Source organism: Protopterus annectens, chromosome 12.part0 (genome assembly GCF_019279795.1).
Source record: "Protopterus annectens isolate FY-2018-M chromosome 12.part0, PAN1.0, whole genome shotgun sequence".
Classification (NCBI taxonomy): Eukaryota; Metazoa; Chordata; order Ceratodontiformes; family Protopteridae; genus Protopterus; species Protopterus annectens.
This window is the reverse complement of record NC_056746.1, coordinates 296,423,468-296,435,706: the sequence shown is the minus strand read 5'-3', so window position 1 is coordinate 296,435,706 and position 12,239 is coordinate 296,423,468. Positions and strand designations below refer to the sequence as shown.

Genomic DNA, 12,239 nt, shown 5'->3' with positions numbered 1-12,239 from the left:
CAGCTAGGCTTGTAAGGGTGCTACTGGTTATTAATCTAGTAACAACTTATGAACCTATTACCCAGTTCCCTTAAAATGATTACTACTGTAAATTAATGAAAAAAGAGCAAATGGCTCTCTGTTCAACAAAGGGCTAACCTTCTCTTAAGATCCTAACTAATCAAACTCCTAGTCAAGCAGACCTTCTCTCCACTAGCAGCTAAATTAATTAGATAACATTCCTCTTACAACCTCAGAAATCACAATCATTCTGCCTTCCACACAGCAATCCTCAAATACTAAACTCCATTGTATAGGTCACTGTTTCTTTACAATAGGTCCAAATCTCTGGGAAAGTATTCCCTTGGAAATAAAAGACATATCATCTTACCCAAAATGTCGGACTCTGTTAAGGGCTCACTTCCTCTCATCAGCCAAATATCACTGCCAGTGATCTAGGCATATCACCTAACCTGAGCTACATCACTTTCTCTTACTAGTAACTCGCAGAGTATCCCACATACGGAAGGTTCTACTGCATCGGTTTTCACTTCTGACTCAGATAATCTTTTAATTAATATAACTTCTCCTCCCAATTACTCACAACCTTTGTCTAACATTCTTCATTCTACTCTGCTAGCCTGTCATTCCCACTTAGACAACACAGCTGTAATGATCACACCGATACTTAACTTTTTACATGAGTTTTATCTTGAATTTTATAAATAATGTACATTAGAATTATAGTTCCTCTTTATATTTTATTAGCTGATAATAGTAGTTTACAGATGTGTATTTTCATTATACTCTTGCTGTCTCATACGAAATGTAATTCTAATTTTCTTTGTATTACCCATCTGAGACTGAAATTGGTCCCTTGTGACCATGTCTCTAACAGCAGCACTATGGCAACTGAAAACACATTCAAAACATTTAAAATAGACAAAGGAATGAAAGTAGGAAGTGGTAACTCCAGAGTTCCTAAACAGGAGACAAATGGTGATGTCACAGCTGGATGTCAAATTTATTTCAAACCATATGCCTGTGTTCATAGGGCTGAAACAGCTGTTGTAGTATCGTATCTCTAGGTATCTACATTTCTGTAATTAAATATTCATTACTTCAATGCATCTTGCAAAGATTCACCATTTTAATTTGTTACAAACGTAACTAAATACAGCTTTGAATTATGAAATCTCATCTTTGTCCACTTTGGAATTCTTTGTGTTTTTACCTCATTGCTTATAAAAAGCAACAGTTTATTGAACAGAGTAAGCAGTCCAGCAAAAGTACTCGATACAATCTTAAAACAAACTAGTGAAATAGATGCACCCTTACATTAGCACACCATCTGAAGTTTGGCATGTCCATTAATGTTTTGTCTCGTAGTTTGCTTTGAAACAGCTCATGAACTTCTGGGTCAAGGTAGTGCCGGATCTGTTGACAAAGCAGAATCAAAGCAAGATATAAAGCTAAACATTTTAGTTGTTTCAGACAGATGATTAAATGAAATCACGTGCGTGTAATACTAACATTTTTAATATAATACTAATAGGATCAGAGCCCTAAAATCAACATAATCTTAATGATACTATAAATGACAAGCAGACAAAAGACTAATCTCTTGAGTTCTTGAAAAGGATTTTTTCAGTCACTCCTTCTCCTATACTTGATGTACCCCATTTGAGGTTGTGGGGAAGCCGCAGCTTATCCCAGCCAGCAATGGGTGTAAAATAAAGAACCAATCCTAGCAGGGATGCCATCCCATTATAGGACAAACACTGTATACATACTAATGGAAGTTCAGAAGATAGTCAACAAACCTCTCCACATATCTTCAAGATGTGGGAGGAATGGTCACAGAAAAGATTTACAGACTCCACATGGAAAGCACCTCAGACCAAACATTAACTGGAGAACCAAAGACTGTTATAAGGCAGCTCTAAACAAATCATTCAAAAAGATTAGGGTGTTTTGGAATGGGGACTTAAGCTGAAGCTGCTGGGAGGGGCACAAGAATAACATATTAAAAATTTAGTTTAGAAAATCACAAGAAATATTTCTGGCTTTTTTAATTTCTCCACGTTTGGGATTTCTAACATCTTTGACAAGAATGGACACCATTCCCAAGTCAGAGAGTATAAAGGATTAGTCCAGATAAAGATGCTTTGTTGAAGTTTTGAGTAATTAATTCAGTAGATGAATAAGTGTCCTTGCTTATTACGGGAACATTTTAGAACAGGAACTCTCATTTATCTACCTACTTAACTGAATAAACAGGACATCTAAAGTCCTCCTACAGAGAAGGCATCAGAAAGCGAGAGTGTCTCCTAGATCTGAAAGGTAAAGTAATTTTTCTCTGGACTAATCAATTTTACTCTGTTTCTCGTTAGTCCTATCACCCTCTCGGTTATAGGTGGGATACCAGACCTGATTCAAACTTTGTGAATTATCTTTATTTTATATTCTTATCGTAAAAATAAAGTTTATGAAATTAACATTGTTTAAATCTTTAAAGTTTGCCAAGAGTACTGTTCTAATCACTAGCAACGTATCCAGAACTGCCTCTTCTGTTGTTCATATTGCATTACCTGCATTGGTAGCATAGCTAAGTATGCTTCAAAGTTATTTTTATTAGCCCTTCTGCTTCTACTACTGTTGGGACTGTATTGGTGCCTATTCTACACTGTTCTAGCTTCGGCTTGCATATCCTGGTATTTTACAACTTTATGTCTCTTGGTATGCAAGATACTATAATTGCTAGTTGCACTATTTTAATAATGACATTTGTCTTTTTTTTTGTCTGACTATAAGATCTGTTTTTCTTGCTTCTACTCTATGAATGCTGGTATCAGATAATCCCAAGTGATCAGAACTTTTTCACTTTCAATAATTCTATGTGGTTTACGTTTCCAATGCTTCTCAGCTACTTCTAAGCTGTAGTGTTTGCACAATCCCCAATGTAACAATCTTGCAAAATTACTGTGGCTTTCAATATACTGACGCCCACCCATGAGCACATAACCAGCAACCAGCAACAAGATATGCAACAGTTTCTAGAAATGTGTTTTAGAATCTGCATCTGTCCGTATCATCCACTTTTCTATAGCGTTTGCAAACCAATACGTATGTGGCCTATTATCTTGAGCTGTTACTACAGTTCAGCTTTTGCTTTAAATTCACCTCTCTTTAGACATTCATATGTCAAATATTGATCAACTTATGACTGGTCCAGCAGTTCTCTACTCGTCATTTCCAGTTTTCTTTCCTTTTCTTTTACATTCTTTCACCCTTTCTTTTGCTTTACAGCACCTCGTTACCACCTATTTTTGATCACTTGTGGTTTGATTTCCATACCTGCTCCTTTCCAAAATGTTTCTGTTAACCTGAACCAGCATGTCATCTATGACTTGTTTTCTTCATGGTTTAGAACTTTCATTATGTTTGGATCTGATGATATCAACAAATATTTATGCACTTGCTTGACTGCAGAGATATACATATAGTCACATTCAAGAAGGCCCACACCTTCATCAAACCAAGGGATATATAATCATGCCATGCACTGCTTTTTTATATATTATATGAAAAGCATGAGGCAGTTTTCCTGTCCAACTGATCTAATAATTTTTGGAGCCAACCAAACATTCCAAAACTATAAGCTACAGAAGGAAAAGTAAGATGATTTATAACTTGAACTTTATTCCTAGATAACAAGGCAAATTTCAATATTAGTTTTAGTCTTGTAAAATACTTCTTACTAAGCTTTGTTCTCATTTGTTCATGCTGTACATGGTGAACTGCTGGCCCTTCATCTATTTACAAATATTTATACATTCCTTCTTGCTCAGTTTAATTTTATAACATGTTCCTCGTCCAGGTGGACATTTTCTTGATGTCTCAGTTCTGCTATTAACATTGTTTTGGCACATTTATCAAAACAAATTGTTATTCTTATTTTGACGGCAAAGTTTTAACCATCTGTAATTGTGCTATCTGTTGCTTGTTTGATGAACTATATAGTTTTAAATCATCCACAAAAAGTAGATGAGATAAGATCAGGGAAGTTTGTTTTCTAGACGTTGAGCTGTAGCCATAGCTTACTCTGCTAACTGAACAGTGTCATGGGTTATGATGAGGGTAAAAGAGCAGTGGTGACAGCAAAACCCATATTTGAATTCTCTTTGTCCACAGGATCGCAATTTGACCTTTATCGTGACTCAGATGTAAAGTGGTTTGCCACTGTTTCATAGTGACTGGTATGCAATTTATTAATGCAGGGTACTTTTTATACATCTGTAAGCATTCCATAATGCTGTCAAATCCTTTTTTGTAATCTACCCAAATGCCATACTTAGTGCCTGTTCCATTTTTTACAGCACTGTGTTATGGCCTTATTTAATAACAGATGATGTTTTGTTCCATATGATTTTGTGATATTAACATTATATTCTAGTGCCTTGACTGACTGTTTTTTCTAAGTGACTATAAACTATAATTTCTGGTATGTAACTTGTATATCATTGAAAGGCAAGTTATTGCTCTACAGTTCTTAGGATGGTTTGCAGGTTTACTTTAAAGAGGGGCACAGTTTACTTGACTATGTTGGTGACAATTTGGAATGTGCACATACATAACTTTTACTCTGGTCTAAATTAGTGTGCAAATATAGTAATATCTTTAGCTAGAAGCTGGGTGCTGCATATAAGCCTGGAGTTTTCTACTTACAAGCCTTTCTTGATTTTTGTCTCAATTACTCTGGCTGGTATTTCATTTAATTTCCTCTAAATTTCTTTTATCCCAAGTGTACATTTAGCATATTTGCTATTATCTACAGTATCTTCATAAATCCTTCTCCCAAATGCATCAATTTCTTTTTTCTTTTTTAGGCGATGTTACTATTGCAGTTGTTTTCTTCCCCATTTCTCTATAAAGCTTTTTGTTTTGGTGTCATCTTTTTAGTTCATCAGTGAAATGTTTGTTTTCTGTTTTCCTTTATATTGTTCAATATACCTTCTAAGTTTATCTGCTTGCGCTGACAGTTTATTTTATTTATCCTTTGTTGACCAGGTTAGTCACAGTAGGCTAGCAGACCCTTTTCTGGGGATACCCAAGGTGGAATTTATACTAAGCGAAATCGGACAGGGCTCCTGGGAAATCTCCCTACTCTCTTCCTGTTTGTGAGCCAGTGTGTAGCAAAAGGAAGGAGTGAGATGGAGGAGGAGGAGGAATGAGTAGAATTGCAAGTTGCAGCAGAGAAATGAACAATCTGTGGAAAAATGTTGCTGACAGCAGGTCTGAATGAGAAGGAGTCAGCAAACTTGCCAATTGTCAAGGTAGTTACTGATGAGAGGAGAGATAAGCATGTGATTACAGTAATTGTAGAAGGAGGCTTGGAAGTCTGTGTTTTATGTCAGCTGAGGAGTAAAGATGAACCAGAGGAATGCTGCCAGTTCATGGTCACACGTTGCTGAACTGGTCCAGAAAAGTGAAAGCAGGGATGGGGATACCAAAGTTCCAACAATGTTGTGCAGTAGGAAGGTGAACAACAAAAACCAGCAAACTCATGGTCACAGGAAGTGGAAGAGGATACACCTATAATGATGGGATATGCAGTGGAGGTGAATGCTACAAACAGAAAACAAAGCAGAGTTTTAAGCAGAAACGAATGCCTACGGTAAAGATTTCTTTAAAAAAACTTGGCTGTTATGTTATTTGGACAAAATAAACAAACAATTCTCACATGGGCACTAAAACCATAGGGTGTGTGAATGGGGGGGGGGCAAAGACCCCCACCCCACATTTAACAGCTGCCCAATGTGTCCTTAAACTGCCACTGGTGCAGCAATTACACAGAATCATTTGCATTGACATTTTTCAGGTAACCACAAGCTCAGGCAGCAGGAGAAAGATGATTTGAATAATAAATCATCTTTTTCCAGCTGTCCTACCTCACGGTTACCGTGGAAACACAAAAGTAAGTGTTTCTGAGGCAAACCAATCAACTTCTTTTGGAAAGAAATTTGGACAAAGCCAAAAATAACACGTGAATAAAGACAGTTTGTAATGATTATTTATTCATTTAAAATGTTAACAGAACAGATTTTGCATGAACAATGGACAAATGAAACTTTAATTTCTGGCATTAATCCATCCATCCTCGACCCCTTTTCCCATTTTTGCACATGTGGTTGGGATGTCACTTCAACCGTGATAATCACCTGGAGTCAAGGTTTATACAGGGTGGCTAGGCTTGCCAAGATAGTTCATCAGTATCACACACACACACACACACACACACACACACACACACACACACACACACACACACACACACACACACACACACACGGCCAGTTTAGAGTGTCCAATCCACCTGCTGCATATCTTTAATGCTTGACTAACCATCTGCATAACTCTCAGCTTTTGCTTAAGAATTCAAGACAAAACCAAAAAAATAGTAGAATAAGGGTCCAAAATCAGGGGCAGAGTTTAAATATTGCCCTTATAAACTTAGAAAGCTGCTAGAATAACAGGCTTTGCTATCATTCATATAAACTCTCAGACTCAAATGTTTCATTATTTAGTGAGCATAATCCTTAATAGTTTGAAAGAAAATCACAGATTTTATGAGAAACAGACCAAAAATATAAGGAAATAATCTGGACAGTCTGCAAAATTCTGGAAAGTTAAGAGGTACGATTCTAAAATGCAATGCTAAAAAATGCATTATAATGTCTTTTGGGACACTGTCAATCTAAGTTACTCCATTGACAAAACACCCCTAAGAGTCGACCCAGTAGTAAAGGATCTGGAAACATATGTAGACACAATCTGGCCTTTGATCAGTACATAGCTAAGTCAATAAAAAATCCTTCTTTTTCACCCAGTTTATAGGTAATGGTATAACATCCTGTCCATGGAAGTTATAGTTCCACTTCACTCAGCCCTTATGAGACCTATCATTGAATACGATGCCCCCCCCCCCCCACCTTTGGCATGCATCTAACCAGACACTTGCAACAGTTGGAATGCTCACAAAGGTTTCTCACCAGAAAAACACAGGGCATGAACACATTGTCCCTACACTGATCGCCTTAAGGCTCTGTCACTGTATTTAGTCTCCTAAAGGCTGCTGAGAGGGGATCATTGACTGGCTTATATGGCTTCCTTAGACCCAGCCCTTATGCTTGTGTTGCTCATATGCAAAACAACCACCAGAAACAATAGGTTTTGGGATCTGAACTTCAGTTCTGAGAAACAGAACATGCTGGAGGGATAGATATTTGTTCCCAAAGGATTCCCATACTATGAAACAGGCTCCCCATCTATGTAAAACAGAGTTCATCCCTGACCCTATTCAAATGAAACCTTGACAACTGAATGAGAAAACATAATTTTACCCTGGCCTGGCCCCCATGTCATTTATGGACAGAGGCCAATAAGAAAAGTTTTATCTTAACTAATACCCCCCGTACAAATTCTTAGTTATCTCTCTACTAACATGCCCTCCGTATAGACACCCATGATACTAGGGGAACCAAATGGTTTAGGGTGTGCAGCTATGCTTATAATGGCCCTAGTGGTCATTGGTTTAGTATGAACCTGAATAATTTACCAGAAAATCAAATATTTTAAGATGAACAAGGCAAAAATATGAGGCAAAATCAAGGCTGTTCTACAAAATTATGGACAATATTTATTGTCTGATTGACTGACTGTTTGCTGTAAGTTTACCAAATAAGTGGGATGGTCTATTGACCCTTTTTATAAACACCCAGGAGCAAATAGCAGTAAAGAGAACACTTTACAAAAGTGCAATAAGACACTATATTAATATGTACACTTCATACAGCTGCAGGGTATGTTCTGCAAGTAAAGTTTAATTTCCATAAGGTAGTGTACAGCTGCATGTTTATTGCCCTTCACCCACTGAGTACCAGGACAGGCTTTCACTAACTAGTATAATAGCCTGTTTTAGGCACAATTTTCCAAACAGGTGCATTCACTGGAGTCAAACTAACTTACAATGTAGTAATAATGTAGCTGTATTTAATTATTCATTCATTCTTTTATACCCACATTATGCTATTCAGGATCATTACTGGTGCAGGCAGAGATTTCCTGAAAAGCTGTGGGAGTAAGCCATAAATACAGTTTATATTCAAAGATTTATAGATTTTCCAAGGCCAATGAATCTTATGACCATTCAAGCCTTACCAGTATCCACCCTCAGGCAGCACCTCCTTTCTCTAGGCATACCAGTAAAATCCACAGTAAATTTGTGGATAACCATTTAGTCACTAGTTTATGTTTAAAGTAAGATAGTGAATCACGCTGCTTAACATGCAGAAAAAGTTTATTCCATAGCTATGGGAGGTACTGCCTTATAAGCATGCCTCTCAACTGTGTTATAGTTATCGGTTGGTGTAGATTTAGGCCCCTGGTTCCAATATTTGTGCAGAGAAAAATGAGGTCCAAGTCAACTGGGTCTCTAATGGTGCACTGAGCAAGGCACATCTCCCCTCAAAAGTCTGTAAGACACTGAATAAAGAGAGAGAGAGAAGAGAGGGTTTTTAGCATCTCTTGGTAGCTCAGGGACTTTAGGCCTGTGATTTTGTTGCTTAGGAGCTTTTGGTGTCTTTCTTATAGTCTGATATGTTTAGTGTGATACATACCAACAGGGGTTATTGTACCTGATAACTGGCCTGATCAATGCTGAATATAAGGAGTGATTACATCTTTAGACCATGCTGATATTCCCTTGGCAGTTAGGTGGCTAAATAAAAGGATTTCCTAGCAACCATTGTAAAGACAGTAACCATTCATCCCTAGTCCCCACAAACTTTATTCTGTAGGGATGTGTTGGCTATACAGTATGATGAGGGAAGGGTGTTGTCTACCAAAGAAAGGCACTACATATTTTAGTATTTATTTTAAGCTCATTTTTTGTGCACCAAGGGTTTACTAGGGAGAGTCCATTCAGGAGAGGTTGGGCATCATACTGGGACTTAACAAACTCCAGTTTGCAGTCATCTGCAACCTTTGTTAAAGCAGAGGTCTTGGCTCTCTACTTGGAGATATGAGAAGTATATACCAAAAATGAGACATCCCAGCACACAGCCATGAGGGACACCACTAGTCACGGTTATACTTAGTGATACGGCACCTGCAACTCTTATTGTGTGGGTTGCCTTTCAACTATTTTGCTATCCATCTTACCACATATGGTCAGTTTTTAAAGTAATTAGATATTGTATGATGCCAGCATGGGAAATGGTGTTGAATACCTTCATCATATTGGATACACCATGTACACTGCATGACCACCATCTCTACAGCCTCTGTAACATTTTGAAGAAGTTTACCAGGTAAGCTCAGAAGGATTTATCCCTCACAAAGCCAAATCATGGGGGGGGGGGGGTATATCAAACAAGAGTCTTGATATCACAGTTTATGAGGTTAGATATAATACACTCCAAGTTTTTGCAGATGAGGCATGTACGGCTGATAGGACTTCAATTACCTAGGTCAATTATAAGGCCACCCTTATGAAGCGGGTTCACCACTGGAGTGTGCCACTCATCCAGGACAAAGCCAATAGCGAAACATAAAGTAAGCAGCTTGAGAAGTGTCTGCAAGGGCATGTTTAACACTATTATGCAACCAGGTACATGATATGCAGTAATAAATAAAGCTATAATTAAAAGAATTGTTGTATACCAGAAATCTGACAAAACAACGTGTATTGCAGGATTCTTTTTCTTAAGCAGGTGCTATAAATGTTTTATGGAGAGTAACAAACTTTCTTGATAAGCTGTATGATGGGTCAGTCCCTTGGAGTACTGAATATTTTGACCTTGGCCTTTGGTGAAATGAAATCCTTGAAAATAATTTCATGGGCCTCCTGCTGTCCACTGTCCCCCCCACCTTACCTCCATCTTGGCCTTGCCACACCATTTAAATTATTTTTTCTTCTTTTCACATACTTTGTTGTACACCTTAGATTTTTCCTGTATGTTTCAATATATATCCTAACTGTCCACTATTTCAAAAAAATAAATGAGGAGGAAATATTTAAATTAAGCCAGAGGTCTCATCCTCCCCCTCCCAGAAGCCACTGGGTTCTAGATGTTCCAAGTTGCATTTTAGAACTTTTTTTAAAACTTTTGATACAAAGATGGCCTGAACAAAAATTGGCTAAAGAATGAAATTCATTTTCGCTCTTCATTTTCATCCTGCGTCTTTTCATCACTCCCTAAATGGCCAAGACTGCAGTGTAATAACTGCTGAGGAAATAACAGAATTAAACTATTAGTTTGCAGGCTGCTTGGGCCTCAGAAACTGTGGGATTCTAGATGTTATTAGGTACACTTTAAATAATTTTTTTACAGTCTGTTTTGCAATTAAGGCCTAGACAAAAATCATGACTAACCAAAGAAATTCTTACTTTTTTATTCCAAGTAAGAAATAAGTTATGATCAAGGCTGACAAAAGAGCAGTTTCCAATAAGCAGAGAAGATAAAGGCTTACAAAAATAAGAGTCATATCTTCAAATAGCTTCTATCTCCCTGTCAAAAGAAAAAAAAACACAAGCCACCTTCTGTGTATCCCTCTGATGTTAGATTGAGATGAAAGTAAATGAATAATGGCAGGTTTTCATTGGGACCAAAAACAGAGATAAAGATCATGCCAGGCCTTCCTCCTACACAAGCACCTACACAGTACTTCTCTTCTTAAAAGTTGAGCCAGGACTTTTAAATTTCACTGCTGCAATGACCACCCTACCACTTAGCGGAGAATATAATGGACATATAATTAGACAGAGACATAGCCTTATAATATCTAGCACATGTTGCACTTTGTAGTTTCCTCATGCAACTATGGAGTCCGAAAACTTGCCTTCTTTGCTGTCAAGGACAACTGCACAAATACACGTTAGTAAGACTAACTGGGGTACTGGGAAGCCCATTTAGGGTATTTGCTCATCTGCGATATGCCATGAAGACTGACTGAAGAAAATGTAGCATTATATTTAACAGCCTGTTTGCATGCTTCTTTGGCCATGGTTTATAGTAGACCTTCATGTGACAAAAGGCATGAACGAGAGCATACAGCGCATCCACAGTAAACGTGACTTTCCTATGTTGTTGCAGGTCTTGTATAGGGTACTGGCTGTATTGCCAAAATAAGACATCATCCCCATAGTGAATATCTAGAATCATCTACCTGTGTTGCTCATGAAAGACATCAAATAAAGCCAAACCATTATGTACATACTGGTATTACAGGTACAACTGAGGCTAGTGACACTTTTATCCCTGGACACAGGAAAATGATCTTTTTGAAGCTGCAAGGAAAATGTCTCAGATGCTTTATTACCAAGGTAATCAGTGAGGGCAGACAGCTCATTCAAAGACTGAGCCATGAGTGAAACCTGGAATTAGGTTATCTGGATCAGGCAGACGTAGGCCCCTTTACAAACCTGTAAAGTGAGTCAGATTTTTTTTGTCAGGAGAAGAGAAACCAGATATTATGGTCTTCATATTGATCCAATCTAGCAAAATGAAGAATGAATAGAAAGATCATATCTTAGAGTTCATTAGCAAAAGCATTTGAAAAATTAAATGTAGCCTCATAAAGAAGTCCAACTTTTGAGAGAAAGAGCTGAAAGCAAGAAATGTTCAGGCTTCCTGAATGGAATACATCACTGTCTCCAAAACAAAAAAAAAAAGTTTCCTTGGTCAAGAAATATAATCACATACTTTATAAGAAAGAACGATTAAGGTAGTACCTGGGAAATGGAGTTAATCCCTATTGATTTCAAAGTAAAATGTCCTTAGCTGTGAACTACCACCACTGACATCCCCCAGATAAAGCACAAGGGGCTGTATCAGCTATACTTTTATCTCTTATTCCAAAGAATGAGGCAAGGGTGATTCTTGCTTTCTACACCTTTCAAAGGTCAGGAAAATAGGGAGGATGCAGACATGCAGGCTGATCTCTTGCTTGAAATGAAACACTCTGCAAGGGGGTATGGAGATCAACACAAGAGTACAGGACTGGAAACAGGAGGCTTAGGACCAGATTAGAATTAATTACTCTACGGATAGTCCTTTGTGTAATGTTCTTTCCTGGGTCAGTTCCACCTCTGGGAGGCTATAAACAACTAGGAAGGTCTCAAGATCTGACTGTGAAAGGAAGAGAGTATTGTCATTACATCACTGGCAGTGATGGCCATTAAGAATACCATGTGAAAT

General features: G+C 37.7%; 1 protein-coding gene across 2 annotated transcripts in view; it reads right to left on the bottom strand.

The window, feature by feature from the left end:
- Nucleotides 1-12,239, bottom strand: part of LOC122816525 (E3 ubiquitin-protein ligase RNF31-like) — a 1,306,074-nt gene that overhangs the window by 256,099 nt on the left and 1,037,736 nt on the right. For both annotated transcript variants that reach the window (XM_044089364.1, XM_044089365.1), the window contains exon 3: nucleotides 1,318-1,416. In XM_044089364.1, the coding sequence (XP_043945299.1) occupies nucleotides 1,318-1,416 (99 nt within the window). The remainder of the gene's footprint in view (nucleotides 1-1,317; nucleotides 1,417-12,239) is intronic.